The sequence below is a fragment of the Lagopus leucura genome, unplaced genomic scaffold (genome assembly GCF_019238085.1).
Source record: "Lagopus leucura isolate 7727_CA_CO unplaced genomic scaffold, USGS_WTPT01 Super-Scaffold_100004, whole genome shotgun sequence".
Taxonomy (NCBI): domain Eukaryota; kingdom Metazoa; phylum Chordata; class Aves; order Galliformes; family Phasianidae; genus Lagopus; species Lagopus leucura.
This window is the reverse complement of record NW_024962264.1, coordinates 38,332,470-38,358,965: the sequence shown is the minus strand read 5'-3', so window position 1 is coordinate 38,358,965 and position 26,496 is coordinate 38,332,470. Positions and strand designations below refer to the sequence as shown.

Here is a 26,496-nt window from a genome sequence, read left to right as displayed (position 1 = left end):
AGACTCCTTTCAGACTGGGATTTCTGCTCATCTGGCCAGAGTGCAGGTTTTCCAGAATGGCAAGGAGGATCCTGGAGGGAAACATGCCTGTGCAGGTGTCAGAAGAGATTGCCCAGAGAGGCTGTGGAGTCACTTCATTGGAGTTTGGCAAAATCTGCCTGGGCTGATCAAAGAATCATAGAATGGTTTGGGTTGGAAAGGACCTTTAAGATCATCTAGCTCCAACACCCCTGCTATAGGCAGGGATACCTCCCTCTAGACCAGGTTGCTGAAAGCCCCATCCAGCCTGGCCTTGAATGCTTCCAGGGAGGGGGCATTCACAACCCCAATGGGCAACCTGTTCCAGAGTCTCACCACCCACACAGTAATGAAATTCTTCCTATCTACTCTAAATCTACCATGGTATTAGACATCCAGTTGGAGCAGGGGCTGGAGCTGGAGCAGATGGACCTTGAGGTCCCTGCCAACCTCAACCTCTCTGTGTAGTCACTTAAAACTCAGCTGCAGCTCCAAGGCAGTCATCACGTGAAGCAGTGTAACTTTAGCATACCAACAGAGATGAATGTAATAGTGGTTTGTGGCTTTTTTTATGGATTCAGATTAAATTTATACTGATGGAAAGAGTCTTCTGTTGAGTGAGCATAGGGTGAGAATGTTACATTACCAAACAGCAGCAGTGGCCTTGGGAATGAAGCAGCTCAGTTAACAGAGGTTATGTTCATTAACAGGAAGCGACAGCCCAGGCTCCCGAGGCAAAATGCTGACTGTCTTGCTCTTACAGTACCTGTTTTCAGCTGCGCTATAATGTGTTTTGGCATCAGTTCCATGTACAGTGAGAATCTAACCAAAATACATCCCTCGCTTTAAATATTAACAGAGAGCTTCTGAGGTTTCTTGCATACAATTACTACCCAAGTGCACAGCTGCTGCTTTAATTTAGATATTTGCTTGTATGCTGTCATTTTACCTCTTCAAAGAAAAATGTGACTCAGAGGGTAAGACTGAATGAGTACAAGTGACTTTTTTTTTTAGAGTAATATCCTCACAAATTGTGTCTAATAATAGATGCTATACATTTTCTATCCTTTCTGTTCCAACGTTTGAACAGTCACAGAACATGACTATTTACTACGTATTTACAGATGTTTGATTTAACGAAATTGTGTTCTTCTGGTCACAAACCAGAAACCTGCTGAACGAGATTACCTAATGTCAAAATTGGCTTGTGATATTCAAGCCAAATAACCAGTAAAAGCTCTATAACTGCAGAACCACTTTAAACAGTAGTATTTGGTCAGACTCAAGGATAACACAGGATTGACTCTTGCCTTCTTAGTTTCTTTGAATATTACAATTACTACTGTGTGTATGGATGGATTTTGTATGAATATGGGTAAAAGAAATGTAGCAGTTAGTTATTCTGAGAGTCGTGAGTGTAAATAGAAATACTTAAGTTAGACGTTGGCTTTTATGCAACCTCCTATCTATAGTCATTTTCTGTCTTCTTGCCTATTAAGATTTTGCATCTGTAGGAACATAGTGGAATTCCTGACTAGTAAAGTTGGTTGAGCTTGAGAAGAAAAAAGGATGGAGAGAAGATGGGAAAATCAAAAAGGTAGAGAGCTTTGAGGATAGAAAGGAGAGGATTAAATAAGGGATAAATGACATGGCAGAAAACCAAGAACGGTGGCAAAGAAGATTGGACATGAGGAAGCAGAAGGCAGGATTAATGTATTTATGTCTTATGCTTAGCTTAGATCTGTGTTTTTCTAGTGATGGCATTTATGACCAGAACTCGACAGATTCAGCTGAGGTTGAATATCAGCTTCCTTGAAAAAGGCTGGGGATGATGGGGAGGAAGATTAGAACACTGATTCATTGCTCCTCAGCTTGGATCTGACCTGCTGAGAAGCACTGATAAATAAATAGCATATAGCAATACAAAACATGTCCAGAAAAGCCTGCAGATGAATTGCATTTCCTTTATTCCTTGACATTCCTTCTTTTTGTTTTGGATTCGTTCATTGGCATTGCTCTGTTGTCCTTCTGAACCTAGGTCAATATTGTAAAAATCAAATCCAAAGATATTCCTTCTGTTTTTGTGAGGACCAAGGCTCTGGCTCAGGCAGCAGAGTTGTATATGCTGAGAGTATAGACATCAAGGATTTACATTTTTGTACTAGATAGTGGTAGAAAAAAACCCTGCAACTTCTTGTAAGAATATGAGCTATTAATGAGCAGTACTGATTTTTTTTTTTCTTTCTTTCTTTTTTTTTTTGGTTTTTTTTTAGACACAGAAATCAGTGGCAGGTATAAATTACCATATGTCCCTATACTAGTGATGCACTTCTAACTCTGGCTAAATAACATGGGCCCAAGTGCTCTCAAGTGTGTTAGCACCTTTGTCATCTACAAAACAGAGCTAGATATTTCCCAGTTTTATCTGGCATTCATACCACATCATATCATTTTATATCTAGCATTTCTTATTCCCTGCTGCTAGAATTGGTCAAGTTAGAAATACCTCAGGCAGCCTTTTCTTTCCCTTTCTGTATGTATGATTTCAGCTATGAGTACTGTCAAGGAAAGTCAGTAATATGAGTATCTGATCTATAATTCCAGTTTTGGAATGCTTCAATGTTGCTTCAAACCCATTAACAGTACTGAGATGAAAAACATCTTGGTAGCAACTCTTATTGTCTTTTCATGAGCTGACATTCCAATATCAATGGCATTTTCTGTTGGCGTATGGAGAGGTAGCTATCTCTGTGGGTAAGAACTGTACATTAAAAATGAATGCAGCAGACAAGAAACTGTTTACAGATGAGAAAGAGAAGCAAGATCCGGGAATTAACCTTAGGATGCCAGTCTCTGCACACCAGAGCTGTCTGCCATTCCACAAAATATAGGTGTTGCTTCTGTTCTCAGTACTTACTAAGGGTTTCTCTAATTTACCATCATTTCATTGTAGTGCTGGTTACTGAGTGTTTAGAAGGTTTCCTGTCCTTTTCTTTTTTTTGTTCATTCTATCTTTTAGTGGCTGTGGAGTGAACCTGGAAAAATTTGGAAGCAAAGGGTGGGGTGGTGGATAAGAAAGGTGACTGCATGTTTTGCTGGTACTGAGGTTTCACACACTGTGATCCAGAAAAAGTCTCAACTCTTGTCAGGGCACCCTATTGGCACTGCGTGTTTGATATCATTAGTGTCAGCAACTCCAGTTTGAGCTATCTTGGACACTCCTAATGACAGAAGGGCACTTCATGCTTTGCAGGCACTTGGGTCGAAGATTGGGGTGGGGATAAAGAAAGAGCCAGAGGCCTGCTGTCTCATGTTGCTTTTTAAAGTTTTACAATTATTTTTTTCAATTGTTTATGAATTTCAGAGTAAGAAATCAACATGTCTAAGGAAGTGAGTGTCAGTGAGTTTAGAAAATGACAGGGTGTTAATCTAAGTGAACTAACTGCATTCTCCTTCCACTTGCTTTCATATGCTGAAGCTGCTGGTGGTAGGGCAGAGGAAAGGATTTGCTTTCCTGTCAATAAATGTGCTCAGAGGGGGACATTGTCTATGAATCCCCTTGAATAAACTGGCTCTGCATGGAGGACCCTAGTGGATTCAATCATCTTGTGGGTTCTCAAAGTAATAAGTCTCTCTTGCTTTCATTTTCTCCCAGGGGAAGGAATGCAGTTGATTATTTTGTATTAAGATTTGGTTGAACACCTTATTATTGGCCTTACTAGTATATATAGCACACACAATCTGTTGTTATTTGCATGAATGTGAGCATGACAGGCCTTTACTTTTCATCTGCTTACAAAGTCCCATGTATTTACAAAGCCAATTGCTAGTCAAAATAAATAAATTAATATCTGAGTCATATGTCTGATGCTAGGAAACAATCTGCATTCTTCCATATGGCTGCCTATATACCAGCGTGCTTAATTCAAAAAGATTATATTTTTCTATTTTTTTTTTCTTTTGCTAGTTCTCTAAGGACTTTTTTCCTTTTTTTTTTTTTTTCCACATCTTGTACTCAGATTCCCAATTTACTTCACTCCCCTTCTCTTTCTCCCTAGAAACCCTTGCTCAGAATTTTGCTAATGGATTTCTAATTCAATTTAGACTTCTGCTGGGATAAATCAGCCTCCTACAAAATATTTTATGGTTCTTGAGAAGTTGGCTGTGGATGAAATTAGGTAACTAGCACTACACCAATAATAATACCATTTAGATCCAAGGAAGAAAATAGTTAATCAGTAGGTATTCATGACGAGGATTAGTGTTAGTCTCAGAACAGTGGTCCCATCAGGACTCCTCTATCGCATGGAGAGAGCTCTTCTGAGCACCTGAGATCAGACTCCTGCTCCAAGATCTGCACCTGAGTTGCACCATGGGTGCAGAAAGAGACCAACATGAAAGCAAGAGGTTACTGCAAGGGCACAGAGAAAAACTTGGTACCTTCTGTACCTATCACTGGCTCCAAAATAGCTGGGGTATATTTCCTAGTGGTTCTGTAAACATAACTTCAATTGTAGTCCTCTTTATAACTGCTGCTGGCTGTTTAGTAAATGATGTTGATTGAGGCATTTTTGGATACATTTTGAGGTAAGAACCTGAATGCTGCATTGTGCACTCCGTTGTGAAGGTGTACTGCATTACAGTGCTAGCTGTTAGGCTGATGCATCCATCTTGCAGATGGGACCTTCAACCTGCCAGGACAGATTTCCTCATGGTTGCACAAGAGTATCCATTCCCTGGTCTCAGTTCAATGCCTCAACCAGAATGCCAGCTGACTGAGCAGTTATTTGAGGCATGGGCAAGTGTCCTGTGTTTCTCTGGGGTGGAGTGATCCTGCTTTTTTAATTAACTGCGCACTTCAGATATCTCATGCAATCAGGACCCATAACATCCCACTAGACTGCAGTTTTATTAATCATGAGGTGTTGATCATCAGTCTTCACTGAGAAAAATGCTAACACTGAAAGCATTAGAAATCTGGAAGCAGAGCTCTGCAGCAGTTTCAATAATTGGAACAGTAAGGATATAAATAGCCATTCTTGCTAAAACCAAAGGACTGACATCTTAACCCTAACACACTGATGCAAGAAGCAAGCTTAATTATTAATATGAAGCAGCATAAAAAGAAAGAATTTGCAGTGTATTGCATACAGTTATAGATCATCTCTCAAGCTGACAGTGCTGAACTCCTTTCATGTGCCCTAGCCAGAAACAAAATGTTTTACATGGGTTGATTTATATTAAACCAAGTTGTGCTGATGCTATGATTTACCACTAGCCCTGTTTGCCTACAGCTCATGACTCTCCAGTCTGAGCTCTGCTGTTGCTTCCAGGGCATGAAAAAGCACTAAGAATCTTCTTTGGTTTTTGTTGTATTCAAGACACTGTGTTTAGACTGTTAACATAGCAGTCAGATGAGGAATCTGTATCAGAACTTTTAATTCCACAAATACATAGAGTTAATTATCCTCAGATTTTTCTTCAACTGTATGCTTTGGACTCTGCCCCAGAATCTTGTTTCCACTATGAGCTGAGGATATATTTTGTGGGCTATAAAATGCCTTCTACCTTCTCACCACAAAGGTTAAAAAGATTTTTTGTATTGTTGTATGAGGCACCTAGTTTCATCTTCATGTAAATATGTTGGGCCCTGTCTGTGTGATAAAGGGTGCCTGAAGGGGACTTGAGAATGAATAGATTTAACGAAAAGTATTTTAGCTTAAGCCTTGTCCATCTTTAATTAGTTATCAGGGTTAAAGGAGAGGTCAAGAGCCTGAAGCTGCTTCAGGACTAATGTGTCAAAGAAAAGCGAAGCCTAACACTAAAGAGGAAATGATGCTCCTTAGAGGTTTAGTGATTTTTTGACCCTGTGTCAACCATTATGACTGCTAATGGCAACTGGGGCAGAAATGTTTCAAATCAGACTTTTGCTTTGCAGGTGGTTGGGAAGAAATCTCATGCTGTCATGCAAGCTCATTGCTGAGTAGAATCCAAAAGGAAAAATGCATTTCAGTTTGCAGACACAATCTGGCCTTGCTCCTTCGCTGTTTGTATGTTGTACTCATAATACAGAATAGAAAACTAGAGCATGCAGCCCCAACTGCATGAGCTCTACAAGCACCACCATGTCCAACAGAGCCCTGGCAGTTTTCTAAGTAGGGTAAATGCCTAGAGCTCACACTTAAAGAATACAGCATATGCACTCAGTGAACTAACACTTCTTGTTACTCTTTGCATTTTTGTTATATGACTGAGAAAGGGAGATAAAGTTTCTGAAACACTCCTCAACCTGCTTACTTTTTTTAAAACATGAATCTTTTATTAGTTTGAAAGAATTGGAAAGAGAGAGCAACAGGACAAAGGAGAACAATCTTCCACATGAAAAGTTACAAAGAAATTTCACTGATGCCATTTATTGTTTACAAGCCCTATTTTGTTTTCAGATGCTGCACGTTTGTTAGCCTTGGTGATGTAACCAAACCAACCCAGTCCAATAGCTCTGTAAAAGCACAAGAGCAAAGTTTCCACTAGAAGCTTCATAATTAACACAATATACAGATTACTGCATTAGATTTCTTGTACTTACAACACTTATTATAAACCCCATTGCATAAAGAATGACTTGTTGCTTTTCTTATTCTGCAGAAAGTAGTTTCAGTGCCTTGTGTGAAATTGCACTCTGTTCTGGCTTTTTCCTATACTGAGTCCAATGCTAACAAATACCTGTGCCATCCCCTGTATGTTTGTGCAGCAGCTTATAGTCTGATGGAGTTTGCCTCAAGGCAACAGTAAAGATCTGGTTACAGCACCTTAAATGTCATGTCTGTGTCTGTACCCATGTCTACTGGATTAGCAACATGATCAACAAAGAGCTCTGTCTCTTATAGAAGGCTGCAAGAATCATTTTGAGGACGCATTCTGTCTTTGGATTGCCTCTGATTTGGGTGATGATAAAACTGCCATTGGCCTCAGGAAAAATAGTAAATTTAATTATAATTATGAATTAAATGAACTGGAGGAAGATGCATTTCGCCAGGCAATGATACATAACTTATGCATTGCTTTATAAAGCTAGTACACACCCTTTAGTGCAACCAAGTAGAAAATAAAATTGTTTTCCGGCTTTTGATCTAAATCTCCTTTTTGTTACTCAGATACAAATCAGATATGACTTATTACCATCAGTACAGTTTTACCAGGCTAAGCATCAATGTGGGAGGAAAAGAGAAGGTATGGCCAAGGAAGAGGTAACAGGGCACAAGCTGATTGCTGTAGGTAACCCAGTTTTGCAGGGTGTCCGCATTAGGCATGTCAGAGTGATAACTTTACTGTTTCATCGTCCTTTGCCATGGGTTTAATATCTGACCATGCACCATTCATATGAAACAGGAAAATGGAGTGAAGCGTACAATGAGAGCAGTCCTGTTCACTGCAGTTCTGCAAGCCAGCAGGAGTACATAGGCTCCTCTTGCTTCTGCAGCTTCCAGCTTTCCAATTCTTGAACTCTCAGCCTTAGCTCATGCAACGTCAAGCTGTGTGCTGATGTCACACAAGAAAGATGATGCTCTCTGTTCTCTTTCAGCTCTCCCCAGCTTTCTGAGAAAGGCTGGTCAAGATAAGGTGGATAAAATGAAAAGTATTACTGCATCAGATTTCTGGTAGCTTAGATTTCATTTATTTATTCATGTATTCATTATGTTCAGTATAGGAGGCCTATCATCAGATAAAAGAAACCTCTTTCCTGTACTCAAGTTGAACTAAAAATGCAGTATTTCAGATGCCACAGATAACCATGCCCTGGCTTTAGGAAGGGCTCCAGGTTGGCACCTGTGCCTGACTATAGATTGCACATTGCTTCCTGGCCCTGTATTGAAGTTGCTTCCTTTGGTGAGTGTAAAAGAAGAAAAGAAAGGATGTATTTGAGTTTTGTTTTGTACCTGTGTTGAGAGCAGACTCCTGCCCAGCAGCCTCCTGATCTACACATGACTGCTCAGTGTTGATGGTTTTCATTCTATAGCATGCAGAGTTTGCGTTTGTCTTTCTGAGGAGGTGTCATTCAAGCCAGGTAGGATTGTCTGCACTGAGCACTTGTGGGTGCAGGAGAAGTTCATTCTTCTCTTTCATATTTAATTATTTTGTTTCTGAACAGAACTCACCCATTTCATTGAATGCTCTATCAATCCTCTTCCCTTCTAGGCTGGCTAAATATGATGCTGTTATAAAACTGTAATCTTCCCAGGCTTTTTGGTGAAATTTTTCTTCTATGAGATACTGAAGAATAAGGTGTGAGTGCCTCATAGTTTGCCATCCTTGCCATCAGTTTGCTGCAGGGCTGACAGAGTATACGGTGCTGAGAAAGCCACCTTCTCCTGTTCCTTCATAGGATAAGGAGGGAAATACGCTTTCTCTTTTCAGTAGGCTCCTGGGATGGGATAGGGACAAGAGGGACCTCTGACAGGGCAGTAATTCTCTCCATCAACTTGCTTCTTGCTTACACATAGCATCTCATTGCATCTTTGAAGAAGTCCTTTTTCTCCCACTTCTCATGCTGTTTGGCTTAATTTTCATGGCAAAGTTTCTAGTTCAGGCAACATAAATGGGTTATAAGGTGGAAGCACGCTGTATGGTGTGCAGGATTTTTGCTTTCATGCTTCCCATCTGGTGGCAGCATGATATTGCATACCCTTTCTGTGAATTAAGAAAATTCTGGGACCATAGGACTTAGAATTGAGCAATTTGTCCCTTTCTGTTTTTTTATGTGCACTGTAAAACAAACCGTTGCCTCCATCCTGAGAAAGCTGTCTTACCAAGCTAGCACCTGCTGTTAATCTCACAGTAAACAATACTCGTTGCTCTAGAAAGCTTTTAATCATAACATTAAAAACCAAACAGAAATCCCATCCATACAGTTAGCTCCGGCTGCATTCCTTGCAACTCACAGGGAATGATCTTGCCGAGTGATGGGCATCCAAATGCAAATGGAATTAGCTTCACAGCCATTCATTTTAAATTGCTCTTGACTCATTCTGAAGCGAATTCCATTTGAGAAGAATTTGCTGCAGGTCTCATGCGAGGAGATAATGGTCCTATCTATTATGATCTAAGCAATAATAGTGTAAGTCTCGCAGTTCAGAAATATAGTGAGTTATACACTGGGCTGATGAGAATTAAATCTCGATATATAGTAATAAAACTAGTGATCTAGAGATGAATAGATTGGTGTATGAAACACAATATTTTCCTGCCACAGATTAGAGCAGGGATACTGGTCCATAAAAAGGAAAGTGTACTATAAAATCTCTTTTTCCACTTGTTATGCTTGAAGAGCTAAAATACATACAGTTTTACAAACAAGTGCATGAAAAGAATAAAGACATTGACATCAAAAGGCTCTTGCTTAGAAAAAGGTTTGTTTTAGCTTCATAGAAAATTAAATTAAAATTAAACTAAAATTTCTATGTGCATCATTCCGTGCCAGCTTCAGTGCTGATTTCAGTAACACTTTACCTATTCCTATAGATTTTGCATTTCATTTGCACTTACAATATGTATATAATTGTCAGATACTACAGAAGGCACATAGAAAAGCACGTCTGTATTCAGGCCAGCAACTAAAATAAAAAATCCAAATTAAATTTATAGATTAAAAGGACTTTTTAAAATTTACTCTCTTAATATGAATGAATTGCATAAGTGAAATAAGTTTAGTGGTACCATTAATCAGGTCTTTTGTCTTGCTAACATAAATCAGTCAATAACAACAGATGGGCTGTACACTTTATTATGTGAAAATAAAGATGAATGTGACATATTGCAGAAGTAAACTTGCAGCTCAAAGTTGCTGAGCACAAAAGGGGATTTGTTATAAGAGGGGATAATGTGCATGACTTGTGTTTCTATTTGATCAAGGTTGTGAAGAAGCCATGGCAGAATGATTGGCCATCAAGTTTGTTTGTTTCCTCCAGGCAGACGAAAAATTGTCTACCTCTTTAGCACAGTTCAATAAGAGCAATATAAATCTTGCTTCCCTATTGACCAATTGGGAGATAAAAATTTTAAATAATCAGAGAGAATCATCAGGAGACTGAGATCAAACTCTCAGATAAGATTTATCCCCTTGTATAGAGAAGGAGCACACTGTGAGAGCTGACCTCCACCTACTCTATAGAAACAGACCCACTGGGCCAGTAGTTGCAACACACTAATTCCTCAGAATACTAAGTCAGTGCTCTTTTGGACGGAGGAATGGCCCATGCTGAACTGGTCAGGAGAAACTTTGATGGAAGGATTTATAAAATCATTGGAAACATGGCTTAATGAAAGCACAAATTAATTAAGTGACTTTAAGTTCTGCTGAAAGCTTGCTTTGTAGAGTTGACAAAATTCTGAGCATTTTCAAGTATTCTGTATTGATGTTTTCAGAAGTAAATGTGTTTGATCTTTCAGAATAATTTATATGTAATACACTATCATTATAATTACCCATTCACATTGCTGCAAACATCATCTAACAATATATAATTCCATTTTAAAAAACCACAAAATTTTATCTGAATTTGGTTCCAAATCCCACTCCAAATGAGCAGCCTGTGTTTTACCTGTAATCCACCAACATGCGACTTGGATTGGGTCCTGTTTATTTGCTTGTCGGAATAAACTTTTCCAACAATTTCAATGCAGCAAGCAAACTCATACCTCTGTCTTTTCTGCAGCTCTCTTCTTCCTTTTAGACTTTCTATTTACATCTTTGCTAAGATGCAGTTAATTGGTTAGGCAGCAGAAGTATTGCTTTAGTAATGTGCTGAAATCTAGAGGTGAAAATAAATACATTTATTCTTCCAGTCACCAGAAATTAGTGAAGCAATACTTGTTTAATTATGAAACATATGTGTGCTTTGTTAGTTTCCATCTGTCTGCTCCTGATTTGCAATTAAATGACCAGAAGAAAAAGATACATCCTGTGGCTATTCAGGGGAAATGATTCATCTCTAATGTTGCTATGCTGCATGTGGCTGTGGAGCAAAGTGTGTGAGGGAGGGAAGCAGTGGAAAAGTGGGGAGTTACAGGCAGAATGCTGGAAATCCTTTTGCTTCAGTTCCGGCATGTTTCTTTGTCAGGAAACCAAATGTTGTGTTGCCTTGCTCACTGAATATCATTCCCTTTGGGAAGAACTGGAGAGCAGAACAGAGCAAGGAAGAAATACCTAATGAGAAGTGGACAGAGGACTGCAGAAAGGGTGTCTGAAGTGGTCAGAATGGAAAGAGAAAGAGGAAGGAAGGAAAGTGTTAAATATTAAATTGAACTATTTGGAGCACTGGAGATGGAAACGGAATTATTATTGTATGTCACAGATGTTCTCTTTTCTAGAAAAATACCAGGCTGTATTTAGTGGTCCTTTCTTCGTACATTTAACAGCTCCATTGTGTTATTTCTGAAGGAGTGATGTGGCAATGAAACAAGCTCATTAAAATAGGGAAAAAATGGTAGACAATTAGAATTAATGTGAATAAAGGTGAACTTATGCTATATCCCTAAGCAGTTCAAGAGGCTTACAAAGTCTCTTACTGTACAGGTTTCTCCCTGGGCAGCCAGCTTCCTTCTCATCCCATTTCCTTTTCTGTCACTGCTCTTTCTCATCATTCTGCAATGCTATGGCTAGAAGAAAAACCTTCCATGTAATTCTGGGCATGTCCTAGGTAGGGGAAGGTGCTGCCTGGCATTTTGTCTTCATGAAGACCGGCAGGGAGGAGATAGCCAGCCTCCTGCAGGACTTTTAGTTTGATGTTCTGTGCTGTTTTATTGCTCACCAGCAACGTCCATTGCTGTTTATAGTGATAACTGCTGCAGAGGCAGAAAGGAGGAGGTTGAGTAGAGCTCTCAGGACCACCGAGCTTATTGCTGATGGATCTGTCACCATTTGGCGATCTCACCCGGCCCCACCCTGCCCTAATTCTTGCATGCATTGACAGCAAGTGAGTGGGACAGGGGTTGTTCTCAACTGAAATGATGCTATCTGCACCAAATTGGTGTTTTCTGGTGTATAAATACTAAGCAGAAAGGGGCAGAAGGGCTTGAAAGAGAGGTTTTTGAAGAGGGGAGCAAGAGAAGGAAGGTACGTGGGTTGGGTGTTTTTAGTGATTCCTTCTGTTTATTTGGACTCTTTTCCTTCTTCTTCAGACTTCTTGCACTGAATTTGCTCATGACAAGCAGCTCCAGGGAGGTGCACAGGTTCCTTAAATCTATAGCATGGGTTTCACTGGGCCAAAGTTTCACCCTCTCACAGCTGCTGTGCCCTGTGTTGCAGCTCCTGCATCCTCTCCATGGTGGGAACAGCACAGACGATGGTGCCACAAACCAAATACATTAAATACAGCTTGACACTCTCATTAACAGTCTTCACAACAGTCTGAATGCTGAACAAAGAGGCATAGACTGGACGTGCATTTAGTCTTCTGCTCTTAAAGAAAATTTAAAATTGTTCATCTAAAATGAAAGGCGTTATTTCCTATTTGTTACATCCTCAGCCTATACTTGCTCTGTGCATTCACTTGATTAAACACCGCGATAAGTCACAATAGTAAAGTGTGACCTTGAAGCCTTCAAAAGTTTCTATTATTTCTTTTTACAGTTTTTCAGTCAACTCTCCCAAGTGCTAACATAATGTTTTATTGCTTGTGTTGCTGGTGATGATAACAAAGGGCCGCTCCCAGTCATGTGAATGTGCACATCGCTGTCACATCACATAGAGAAAGGAGAACTGAGGATGTAAAGAAAAAATTATTCTAGTCTGCAAACAGCATTGCATTTACTTTGTCTACGATAACCTTTTATTTGAAAAGCATGATCAGGAAGTACTTGTGAATCTTTGACAGCTGAATTTTGGTTGTTTCATTTGCCCTTCTTGTTTCTTTTTTTGCAGATGATGATTTTTTTCATGAACTTCCAGAAACTTTTCCTTCTGATCCTCCAGAGCCATTGCCCCACTTTCTCATTGAACCCGAAGAAGCTTACATAGTGAAAAACAAGCCTGTGAATCTGTACTGCAAAGCAAGCCCAGCCACACAGATCTATTTTAAGTGCAACAGCGAATGGGTTCATCAGAAGGACCACGTGGTGGATGAGAGAGTAGATGAAACCTCTGGTGAGTTTCCATTATGTCATGAGAATTAAAATGCTCCATATCAAGCCGACCTTTGTAATCTAGCAGCTATTCATATGGCAGCTACTTTTCTTTACTCTTGATACAGTTGTGAATTCTGCAACTGGCAATACTGAGCAGTAGCTGTCATAGCACAGAGGTAGTGTCCACATCCTGGTCAGTTAATAAAATGTGATTTGTAGAGGGTCCTACTCTCATCTGAGCCAAAAACCATAAGGACCTTGCACAAGAAATAGAGAATTTTTCCTTAGCCTAATCTACCCCTTTGTTCACTTCTCTAGTGTCACAGATTCTGAGTGGTTGTTCTGTATTTTAGGTACAGACCAAGAACCATAATTTCGAGAAAATGCTGAAAAATATATGGGTTGTTCCTAGAATAGGGTTTTTCATGGGGAGATCTGGGGGAAAATAGAAAAAAGAAAAAAGAAAAAAATTAATTAATCATCTTCTAGCATGATTCTATGAAGGAAGGAGAAAGTACATGTAAGCACAGTTTAGAGCAGGGTATTCATCCATAGAAAGCACCTGGCTATTATTCTGTTACATTTTTCACCTGCTCCACAGAGCCCCGTATGATGGAGAACAGTATGTTAGCAAGGAAAAGAAAGAAATAAAAAGCCCAGAGCCTCATCCTTCCTCAGTCAGTATCGGAAATACAATGGCATTCATGGGGGCTGGAAGCGAAGCTTAAAAACTTGAACTATTATCTAGAGGAAATCAAAGATATGATTGTTCCAATTTGGAAAGACTGGTAATCAATTGAGTTGGAGTAACATGCAAGGAGAGAAGGGAAACTTACTTCAAAAATCAAAACAGCAGTTTTGATGGCTCTGAGAAATAGCAGGATGCTAAACAAGAAGGTACCTTTCATTTGGGAATTACACCACCACTTGGTCTAATTACTTAGAAAAATAACTCCACCAGATGTCTTGGAAGTCTCTTGTGAACTGGCTTTTATTTGTTTCGGCTCATTTATTTGTACAGAGATCAGAAGCATAAGCTTTTAACAGTACTGTGGTGCTCTCAGCTTGAGAAAGAGAAGGTGGGTGTAGGGAAGAAAGACTCTTGAAAAATCTATATTAAACTTAGGGCCTCTTTATTTGATTGTAAGAATAGACTATTACAGCAGGGTGGATGCAGCAGAAAAACTCAAAAAAGAAATATCTTAATACATCAGCTTTTTTTTCTTTTCTTTTTTTTTTTCCATCCATGGTAGTGCACTGCTGTGAAGGACAAGCAAGAGAACAGCTATCACTTTAAGCTTTTATCAACATCAGTATTCAGTAGCTGCATTGTGGCTTCTGTGCAGTACAGTCAGAGGCAGCTTTGAAAACGAAGGGTCTGATTTTTCTCAGTATCCTAGAAGAACTAAAACAGCATTTGTTTTGAACTCAGCAGTTATGTGCTGATCTAGAGGAGGAGAAAAAAAAACAAGTTTCTAAATGATTGTTTTCAGGTTTCTTCTTCTTTCTGATCTGAGAAAGGGAATTAACATTCCATGTAAACAATGAAAAAGTACGGCAGGCATTCTTATGGAAAAGTTAATGTAAGGCCTCTAAAAATCAGTTGTGAATCATGTGCTTCAAAAGATAACACTAACAACAAGCAGTTATCCATCCAGCTACAAAACAGAACTGCTGAGTAAAGTTCTGCTTTGTAGTGAAAAAAGGAATACATAAAATTCCTGCATACTTCTTGAGTAAACTGACTTGAATCCCAGAAATCCACACATGGTTAATATATAGTCTAGTGTTAGTGTATTTGGTAAAATTGGTGCAATAATGCCCAATAAAGTGCAAGATGGAGACAAAAGCATTATATTTATTCTAAGAACTTTAAGCGTAACAAGACAGAACAACAAATTATTGAGAATACTTAACAATAAATGCATTCTGCAAGCTTTATTATGGGAGTTAGTTTACATTTAGGAAACACTGACTTAAAAACCTGGAGCCAAAATAAGAGCAAGAAGTTACAAAGCTGGCTCATCCTATTAGCAGCTTTGCTCTGCAGCACAGCTTACAGGTCTGAGAGAAATTCTGATGTGTGGACATTAGTTTTTAATGCAAGTGAAAAATTCATTGCAACAGTTTTTTTTTTTTTAAATCTCATTCTAGAAGAACTTCATGGTGCTGCAAAACAATTTAAAGCAGAGAATGTAGAAGCCTAGTCTTGAAAAGAGATGCAGCTGAATATATTAAGGACAAATGTTTTGAATGATAAACAGCAGCAATTACATGTAAACAAAACCCATATCCAATTAGAGAACCTACATTTGTCAGTCAGCCTGGTTGATGTCAATTGGTTGGTTAATGCATATAACAGGTGCAACATTTACGAATCTTTCTCTACTTAAAATGAGAATCTACAGCAGATAACAGAGTGTTGGATATAAATGGATAAACTGTATGTTTAGTAGGAGTAAAGTTGTAGGTAAAATAGAATTATATTTTTTTTTCAAAATAATGGAAACTCAGGAGAATGTTTAGCTCCTCTGCTGTAGGAGGAGCTGGAGATTAAGCTGTAGGGTACCATGACTTTGAGGATTCATATTGGTGCCTAAAGTGAGAAGGTACTAAACATAAGAGGTGATCAGCTTGGCAGCTTGCACCAACCATCCTGCAAAGCCCTTTGACTCTACCACTTTTGAGACTACTTAGGTCTCTTTTGCTTTTTTTGGCTAGCTAGCATAATAGTTATGACACAGGGCACAGTAGTAGCATGTGAGCTGCATAAAGAATGGTGAAGGGTTGGGAGCTCAAGCCTGTGCTGCTTCTGGCTTCAAGCTTGTGGTTAAGGAGGCTGGAGAAAAAGTCCACATGCCAGGATATGCCTAGCTCTTATGTGTGCATGTGTTGAGGGGGTGTGTGGTATGTATGAAGAAAGTGGGTGCATTTCCCTGTCTGCACGTGCAGAAAAGCTCATGAAATTCAGTCTGTCTTCTTGCAGCACCTCTAACAGCAAACTCCTTGTTTACTCACCTTGTAATAACCCAGAGCTCATTTATAAAGTAGTTCTGCAGCTCCATCTTGTAAGCCAAACAACTGAGAATTCAGCACATTCTTCTCCTGTGATGTTTTACCACTCCTAAGGTCTGTTCTGCACAAATATGAAGAGGTGCACCATGCTGAGGTGCTCTTCAGCTGCCATTTTTGAACCAAGCTTTCCCTCTCTGGCCATCAGGTAGTAAAGCAGAGCAAAGGAACCAGATAAACAGGCAATAAAATATTTGACAGGAAAATAGTAAAGGTCAAGTATGCTTTCTTTTCTACAGCACAGGTTATAGGAAAGAGAGGTGTCTAAAATACAGGTATAATGCCAGCAGTACTTCATTTAGAAATTGTAAATGATGCAAGAAAGAGGTAAATATGCTTTGATTTGTGAAAGATTATATGCTCATGGATTTTGAGCCTGTGGCAAGGAATTAAATCTGCCTAGAGATAATTAACTCTTCTTACAAGGCAAATTTGTTTCTGCCACCAATAAAACTAGAGAAAACAGCACAGCAATAATTGTGTGTAAGAGGAGGAATGAGAGTGCAGTCATACTCTCATTGAAGAGAGCAGCTAGACACTAATAGTGACTATATTAAAAATGCTAATTTTTAAGAGGAGAGAAATAAACAATTCTCCTGCATGTGCTTATACATATGTACATATATACATATACATGTGTATATATATCTTTTTCTTTATAATGGAAAAGGTACAAAGTCAGAGTTATCAGAATAATATCTTACATGTACCTATGCACTTTGCAGTGTGTGCTGTTTTAAACAGTAGTTAAAACTTTGCTGTGAGGAACATACACAGGGAGTCTGTGGGAGTTGTTACCTTCTGGTTGGAGAGAATGAGAACAGTAACAGTGACAGGGTGTTCTAGTACCACTTTATTTAATCAAATTGGCCTGAAGAGAGCCTGGCAAAAAATTCCACTGATTGAGTCTGTGAAGCCAGAAGCTTTACTTAGAAGGTCATTAAATTCTGCTTTAAACTTCAGACTCTCTGGAATTTTTCTTCTTTATGAAAAAGTTAAGCATTTTCATAAAGAAGTCAAATGGGTGCTTTGAAAATCTTTAGTGCGGATCTTTGACTTTCATTTCCTATGTACATGAAATACAAGACAAGTCATGGTCTATTTTTTTATGTTTTACTGGAATATTTTCCCATTAATGTGGAAAAAATATATGTAAAGAAATAAGAACACCGGTTTTAAAAAGTAAAAATGGAAGTTGTTTTGAGGGAGCACATTTGATTTTATGACCGGCTTTCATAAAAGATAATAGCAAAGAAAGTAAAAGGAACCCTGCAGAACTGCTGCTCCTGGGGGCAAGAGAATTCCACTGTCAAAGAGTGGGAAGCTTAAGGGCGTCAATAATTATTAGAGAAATTTTTGCACATTTTCCAAATTATTGTGCCTCTAAAAATGGCTATGGCAAAAGATTTTATCTTGCTTGTCTGTTTTTTATGGAGAAATACTTACATGCAGAGAAAACGTTCTACGGTGGCAGAAAAGTTGCAGACATACAGAAAGTCACAGAATCACAGAATCACCCGGGTTGGAAGGGACCTCAAGGATCATGTAGTTCCAACCCCCTTGCCTAGCAGGGCCACCAAACATACACATTTAGATCAGGTTGCCCAGGACCCCGTCCAACCTGGCCTTAAACACGTCCAAGGACGGGGCATCCACAACCTCCCTGGGCAGCCCGTTCCAGGGCCTAACCACTCTCCTTGTAAAGAACTTCCCCCTAACATCCAAGTCAGTGTGCACCACTTTAATTTGTCCAGAGGGATTAAATGCTGCTAAATCAAAACAAATACTGCCCTGTTGTACAAGAGAGAGAAATCAGGACTACTGCTTATCCGTTTGGATATGCATTGAAATAAATAGCACCATAAATACATACCAAACACCAAATAGCCCCATAAATATTAAGGTGAAATGATCTATAAACCTTCTCTTGCTCTCTGCAATGGCAGTGACTTGTACTTCTTTCTCTGCTTCAAGCAAAGAGAAAACAATGTTTGGAATACTTCAAGTGCTAATGAGATGAATAGGGCAATTTGGTCAACATTTGGCCTACAACTTATTTTTCTCCGGGAGAGAAAGGCTCAAGGAGTTTACTGATTCCCTCCTGAGTGCTCCCAACTAGCAGCAAGATGGAATAAAAACTCCTGCACCTGTCCTGAGGGCTCAGGTAATGCAAAATGAACAAGTTTATTTGTGCCATCACAGTGGAAAGACATGCTGAGGGAGGCTCTGTTAAGGACCAGGTGAAATCACCAATTCTTTTATCCATCTCTGGCCTTCAGAAGCAGGATCTCAGGGGACCTAACATCTACCAGGACATCCTAGTGCCTCTTAGCCCTCAGCAAGGAATAAAGGTAACTCCCTGTACTTCCCTTGAGCTGTCCTTTCCACTCACTCACCACTTCTCCTCAAATCAATAAAAACAATGAGGTTAAAATCTGGATCAGAATAAGATTTCTATCTGCTGCAGGTGGCTTCTCAGACTGCACTCAGCAGGGTAAATATGTTCTTCTCAGACGGAAGTCTCAAACTTCTTCATTTCAGTCTCTTGACATAGCTGCTGCTGTGATTCCTGTGCTTACCTCCTGCCATTACCTTTTCCCATTAATAATGTATTTCTGGATGACTTGTAGATTTGATGAAAGGAGACTGAGCTTTTGACATCTGGTCAGCATTGATCTGGCAAATAGGAGGTTGTTACCTTAAGCAATGGCTTTGGCAGCATGTCAAGGGAGTAGGCATCCAGCTAGCTAAATCTTTAATAGTTCTCCCTCAACAGGAAGATCAAAGATTGACGTCTACCCTTTTGCCTTTAAGGCAGTTCTTGCAGGATGCTGCAGCCAAGACAGCATGGAGAAGCCTCCACAGTGACTATCTGCTATTCTGGCACCATTTACAGAGACAGAAATATCACTTTCACAGCACTCTATCACTTTCTTTTTCTCTGTGTGTATAGATCTCATGAAAGCTCTTTTGGTGTTTGTGACATGATGTTTTGAGGCTGCATTGCCCTAGCAAACAAAAGCCCCAACAATTTGTTTGACCTCCAGCTAACATTCCTTGTTGAAGCTGGGACTTTTGATCATACAAAGATCATCTTACACCCTCTCATTTTGAGCAGTTGTGTGCTTTTGCCCTGGTATTTTTCATGAACAACAGAAACTATTGGTACTGTTAAAATGCAGCGCTTTCTTGAATATCAGCTATCAGAACTTAATTTAGGAGTTTAGATATGAAATTTAGGTGACATATAAGAATGAATCTAGGAAAGAAGCACAGAGGGGTACCATTTTCCTAGTTTTCTCTTTTCCTTCTGCATGTTTTCTCTTTTCCTTCTGAATATATTTCTTCCTTAATGCCTATTTGCTTCTTCATGACCTCAAAAGCCTCCTAATTCTCTTTATTATTTTTCAAGTGTTCAAAATATGACCAGTTTCCCTTAGCAACTTCAGTAAGGAAATTACAAGTGATAGTAAATGCTGCAGTTATGCCTCAGCCTGCAATATTTTGACTCTCTGGGGCAGAATACCATGGGATTATGTTAGTATGGGTAACTGCATATCATAAATAAGAATTGTTTTCATTCCACTATTGTCATAAGCCATTTTATTTTGTTTGTCATTGGATCAAATCCATTACAAACATCAAGCACTCTGATTCAAAATAATTATTTATTAGCAACATATTGCCAATTTTTAGTTTTATACCTTCAATACTCTCCCCTAATCCAACTCATTTGGAGGAAATTTAAAAATGTGTCCACATGTCTTTTCTAAATGCTTCTATTAACGGTTTGGAGATGTGGGCTGGAATTTATACTCTAGTCCATCTCCTTTAGTAATTCTAACTGCTCTCTGCAAGGATGCTATAAGTGAAACATGCCTTATGAATGGTTTGAAAGGCTACAGCTGATCCAGAAAGAGCAGCAATCTGTGTTCCCAAGGGACTGAGATTCTATGGAAAGGTACAGGATGTTTACTTACCTAGAAATATATGAGCAAACCCACAGTATTTTCCTATTTGACATTTGGTTTGGTGCTATTTCAGGTGCCACTCAGGCCTCCATTCTGCCCATCACTTCCTGTGACCTTGTGGGAGGCCTGTGCCCATCACTGCTATGAGAGGAGCTCTCTCTTCTCCTCTCCCAGCTAGCACCTCCCAAATCAGCTACTGTCAGTGTGGTCCCTGGCACATCCTGATCAAGCAAATACCCCACAGCAAAGCTACTGTAGGCATTTTTGCAAGAAGTCAGTTTTTCCTCTTTTATCTTGAGTAATTAGCATATTTTGATAGAAAAAGAGCCTTTTTGAAAACCTCAGAAGCAACACATATATGCTCCTCCAGAGAATTCCCATTTTCTGGGGAAAAAATTCCCAGAATTTGTTTTGTTTTTGTTGTTATTATTGCTTTTTTTTCTTTTGGAGGAAATAGACACATCACTAAGTTCAGTACTTATCAAAGGAAGGGAAGTTATATTTTTGTGTAGAGAATAAGTACGTTAGGCCATACATTTGCTATCCTGCTTATAGGTAGTGCAAAATCATCAGATGAACCCATAATTTTTTTCTCTTTAGTTAGTAAGATTCCAACAGACCTTGTAGATTTTGAATTTAGCTCTATTGAGTATAGTAGTTATGGTAAATAATGCACTTATAATGCATATATTACCATATAATTAATTTCTTCATTAATCATATGGTGCTACAGAGGGTTTTTATCCCTGTAAATACTTGTTGGAGGCAACTTCTAGCTCTTCCATCTAGACACCTTCTTTTAATGCTCGTAGCTCGGAGCACCTCTCTTTTCTTGTGCCACAGCTGTTGTTATGAGGGGACCAGCCACTTCCTGACCTGGTGTTCCTGTGTGCCAAAACAATGTGGTGCACTGATGTGTTTGTTTGGGCTCGTACCAGCTTCAGTGCACTGAATTTACTTGCTGTGTCCTGCAAGGTATTTGGGGATGCTAACAGGGGGGCAAAAGGAGCTCCTCCTCTTTCTGCAAGTTAATTCTGCTTGGGCTCTTTCTGTGAGTAATTATGGGCTCATGAGAAGAGTGATTACAAATTTTCTGTGGGTTTGCCATGTATCTTTGTGCAAATCACTCCACTTTTCTGTTATTTACCTCTGCTGAGTTCTCTGGGACAAAAAGATAAAAGGGTATTTGCGCTTTATACGGCCAATGAGTTTTGGCTTTGTTTGGCATGGGAAGTGAGTTTCAATTGCTTTCTGGATACAGGGATGGAGGAGAAAGAAGAGCAGAGCCTGGACCTTGTGTGCTGCCCAACAGAAGGGCTGCAGCCAGCAGCAACCTGAGAAGGGATGCTTGCATCCTATACATGTAGGTTTCTTAATTAATAAAATAATGATTCAGTCTGAAGTCTCTTCATTAAAATCCCTGAAAGCATTCAGGGAAATAGAAGGTTCAAAATATATCTTACCTTTTCTTTGCTGAGAACAAGTGATAGCCCTGTTTTCACTAAGCAGACAGGCCTCCAAATCATTGCTCAGGGGGCAAGGCAGAGTAGCAGATGTCACACACTGCTCTGCTCCATGCAGGATCTAATTTTGTGCTGCCTGTATGGGTTCACAGCTTGTACTTGTTTTGTCCTTCCTGTGCATTCCTTCTTCATACTTACTGAACAACATGATGTGATGGGTACCATCACAGCTGCCATTCGCTGCTCTTTCTCATCATGTTTTAATGGGGTGCCTTTCATAACTCATAACTTCTCATCCTCATATTTTGATTGTGAGAGCAGAAAAGATGTCTTTCATCAGTCTCTTCTGCATCTCTTCATCCCTCTGAACACTGATCTTGGGCCCTCATGGCCTCTTTCATTATGTAGTCCTAGCTTTTGATTTTAGAGAGGATTGCAGTTGTCTGATTGCTGCTTTGGGCTTCTCAGTGGCTTGTGTAACAATACCTCTGCAATGAGTGGGATGTGGGAGCAGGCAGACCTTCAGGTTTACCTGATGAAAGTCACTTCACTTAGTGCACTGGGCCTCTCTGAAAGCAGCTGCTTAACTTATTTTTGATACAATAGTCAGCATACCCCTAAGTCAGCCATGAAATGAACAAAGAACAACAGTGACAGAAAACAATGCGGCTGTGACACATCTCCCCCAGCCTTCTGTTCCCATGTAAGTAGGCTAAAAAAGGGAAAAAACATTTTGAGAAGGCTCCCAGGTGACCCTTTGTGTCATGTCGTGTTTGTCCTTGGTTCCACAATATCTGCACCAGCCACTGAACCATCTCACTGCATCAAGCACACAGAAATGGGGCAGCTTCACCTCATCTTTGCTTCTCAAATCCATTCAGAATGGGTGTGGTACATGGATGCATATATGCATGTATGTGCTTTTTTGTATAAGTATGTCAGTAAGTCATTAACAAAACAACTTGATGTACATTTTTACCTTAAAATGTTACAAATATATTTATTTAAAGATATACACACAAGCCCATTTATTGTTTCTTTCCTTTCCCAGCTCTTCCACTATGCAAAGAGAATGTAAACACGCTGTTCAAAATTCAGATGCTCTCTGGTGGCTTCCCAGATGTTTGAAGTTCAATAGAATTTTTTCCCCCCTAATTTCCTCACTTCTTCTAGTGAAGTGCTAAACAACCATTATTCTCTTTTTTTTTGCCTGCACATTGAGATTCATCTGTAGGCTCCAAACTGCCTCAAAAGTGCTTCAATTTTGCATGAGCACTAAGCTGGGGACTGGGAAGCATTACCCACTGCTGAAGGCCCAGATCATTAGAAAGAGCATGTAAATCCTCTGAACCAGAAATAAAAAGTGCGCAGATTTTCTTTGTGAAGTATCAACTGCAGCTTTATGTAAAACATGAACCTCTGGCAGGATTTTTTTCCTGGCCTTTGGAAAAAAAAAAAAAAAAAAGCAAAAACAAACAAACAAACAAACAAAACCCAAAAAGCAACAGTATCTTTTCTCAGGCACATGTGCCTCAACCCAAAGCAGGGAAAATTGGGCTTGGACTCAAAAGCTGCTAAGAGCTTATCCTCTAGCTTCCCTGCATGGGTTCCCCTCTACCTTCTGCTTCTTCCTTTCTGGGCTGCTGTGCAGTGGGAAGGTTTGGGTGGGAGCTTCCTTGTGCATTTCTTTCTACTCCACCTCAGGGATCTAAAATGGCGATGGCTGTGGTAGAAAACAGACTTATGCTTGCAGCAGTTTTTCTGCAGAGTCCTGCTATACCAAAGCATGATTATTTCTTTTATACTAGGAAGAAGAAAAAAGAAAAAGGGGGGGGAGGGAGGGGAATAGCAACAATAAGCACACATTGTTACTTGTGGAAGAGAACAGCACATTTTGGAGCAATTTGCGCATATTAACACAAAAATACCATGAAACAAAAAATAGCTTCCATTTTTTAAATAGTGAGGGGAGGTTGTTATTGTCTCTGAGATGTTTATAGGTGAAAAAGAGCAATTCAAAGTAATTTTAAAGTACTGAACATATAGAGAACACCAAGGTGTCTAGATAATCATGGAATTGTTTGAGTTGGAAGGGACCCTTAGAGGTCATCTAGTCCCACTCCCTGCAATTAACAGGGACACCTATAGCTAGATCAGATTGCTTAGAGCCCCATCCAGCCTGAGCTTGTAGATCTCCAGGGGTGGGGCATCTACCTCTCTGGGCAATCTGTGCCAGTTCTTCCCTACCCTTCTCATAAAAAACATTCTCATTCTATCCAGCTTAAATGTTCTTTCCTTTAGTTTAATTTCTCCTTGTCGGGTCACCACAGACCCTGGTAAAGAGTCTATCCCCTTCTTTCTTATACTACTGTTTAGATACTGAAAGGCTGCTATCGGGTCTTCCTGGAGACTTCTCTTCTCCAGGCTGAACAGCCCCAGCTCTCTCATCCTGCCCTCTTAGGGGATAGGAGAGGGATATCGCACCTGCCCTATGAGGATGAGCCCACACAGCCATTGCCTGCAGCCCACCTACTCCACCCCAGCAGGGGCCAGGGCTTGCATTTGTTTTCCACCCGTATCCAAGAATGCAATTTTGAAATCTTTCTTGCATCTTACAACACTCGATCCTTCAGATGTTAATGGGAAAAGAACAAAAACAGCTTGTTTTTACTAAAAGAAAATAAAACCCAAACAGGATGTGCATTCTTTAATTCCAGTTCAAAGTAAAATCTCTCTGAAGACAGCCCTTTGTAATTTCTGTGGAAGTGAGTAAGTCAGTTAAAAAACAGCACAGGAATAAGGATTTTAGCTCAACCTACTGCTGTTAATTGGTAATTAGATACCCTAGCTAATGTGCAGGCTAGTGCAAACCTGATATAGGTTTTAATGCAGAATTTTCATTAGGCTGTTCATCTGTACTAATTTGAGTCAAAGATGTATTTCTTTCCTAGGGAGAAAGTTATGAAGAGACCACAAATAGCTGGAAGCCTTTAATTTAAATATTTGAGCTAATATTTGTGGAAAATTGTTTGTAATCTGCCTTCAGTTGCTTTCTACCATCAGCCAGCCACCAGTTGGGGAAAAGCAGCATCAAAGCAAAAACAGGTGTATGCAGTCACAAAGGAGAAGGATTGCTGAGTATTAAAGCTGTTTGCTTTTTTAAAATATCTCTAGATATCTATGTGCCTATTTATCTTTTGTTGAGATTGCCACTGCTTTATGTAGAAAATAAGATATAGGCAAAGTGTGCCGTTATGCAATCATCTCTGTCCCATTAGGATGCACAGAGTACATTTTTCTCAGCAAGAACTTTAATATTTGAAGCTGTTCTTCTTGTACATAGCCTATTTATTCATTTTAAAAACACCACATTCTACAGCATAAGTACTGTGATGTTTTGGAGCAGAATTACTCTGTGACTGTGAGAGATCCATCTCTGCAAGGGAGTAAATAAATTCCATCCTGTGCTGATTTTATGGTTACCTTTGTAAAAAGGTTATTTCACAAAGGTAAGTGATCAGCCTTCTACTGCAGAGGCAGGTTTCTGATAGCACCGGTGATAAGCAATTACATAAATCAGACGGATTGTTCCAGACTATCACTAACTACAAAGATCATCACTCTTGGCTTTGGTCATGTGATTTGTGCCATCAGAGAACAATATAATGACAAAGGACTGTGTAATGAGAAACAAATCTGTTAACTTCCATTAAGTCTGTGTATGGTCATACCACTTTGGTGTATGGGCTTGGCCACTTTGACAAAGTCAAAAATATGAGACTGTTTTAAGAAATTTTGGATGAAATTTTTTGTATGAAATGTAAGACAGATGGGGCCTATGAGAACTAAAAATGCTTTCATCCGTTTTTGCCAAATTCTGCAGAGATGATGCAGCCTCTTCTGAAATAATAGCAAAACTCCCATTTTAATTTTTGGTATCGGGATTCTCCTTCCACCTTTGTCTTGCTTTAAAGGGCACGTACAAGCGTGTTGCTAAAATACAAGGGCTGCTCTGGAAGTAAGAAAGTAAGGCTTCCTATTTTATTATATTGGCCCACAGTGTCAGATGCGGATGTTCTTTGTATGGCAGTAGAGGCTGAACCTTCTCATCGATAGTCCATGACATTTTGTTGCCATGTGGCTTATAGCAGCAGAGGAGCAGTCTGACAAAATAATGTCTGACACAGGAGTGCATATGAAGCAAAGGTGTGGCACTGAACTTCTCCATGTGGAAAAAAATGACATTCATTGATGCTTGATGAACATTTATGGGGACTAAATAGTGGATGTGAGCACAGTGATGGATGTTGCATTTTAGCAGTGGTGACAGTGGCAGTGGCTCTCCTCTGCTGGTGTAGATTTTTAGGAGTGTGGCATGCAGGCTCTTGTTCATCGCTGGTGGAAATGCAGAGCTAATGCTGGTGGCTGTGTTGAAAAAGAGTGGTTTGTAGCTGAGAATTTTCTCTATCAACTAGAGTTATTGTGCTCTTTGTATCTATTATAGTTTCCATAGAAATAAATAGGAGGCATTACTTTCAGGGTGACCTATGTACTGCCTGTAAGATGTGACTGTAGCAGCATAGCTGTTTTGCTGCTGACTCCCCAAAACCTCATCTCTATCCTCAAGAAATATGGTCCCTGACCTCTATTTCCCCCCCCTATATTTCCCTCTCTCCTCCCTTCCCTAACACAAAAGGAAATTTTGTGGAATTTAGGGGAAACTGTGACTGTCTAAGGAAAGAGAGCCAACAGTACCAGCAGCCAGTTTTGGCAGACTGCTCTTAGTACTGACTTCAAGACATTAAACTTGTCAAGGGTTGCAAGTTGCTTGCATGCAAATTAGATATATT

The 26,496-nt window shown here is 39.6% G+C and overlaps 1 protein-coding gene across 1 annotated transcript in view; it reads left to right on the top strand.

The window, feature by feature from the left end:
• UNC5C (unc-5 netrin receptor C) overlaps positions 1-26,496 on the top strand; it is a 232,752-nt gene that overhangs the window by 140,090 nt on the left and 66,166 nt on the right. The window contains exon 2 of the mRNA XM_042871720.1: positions 12,938-13,159. Within this exon, the coding sequence (XP_042727654.1) occupies positions 12,938-13,159 (222 nt within the window). The remainder of the gene's footprint in view (positions 1-12,937; positions 13,160-26,496) is intronic.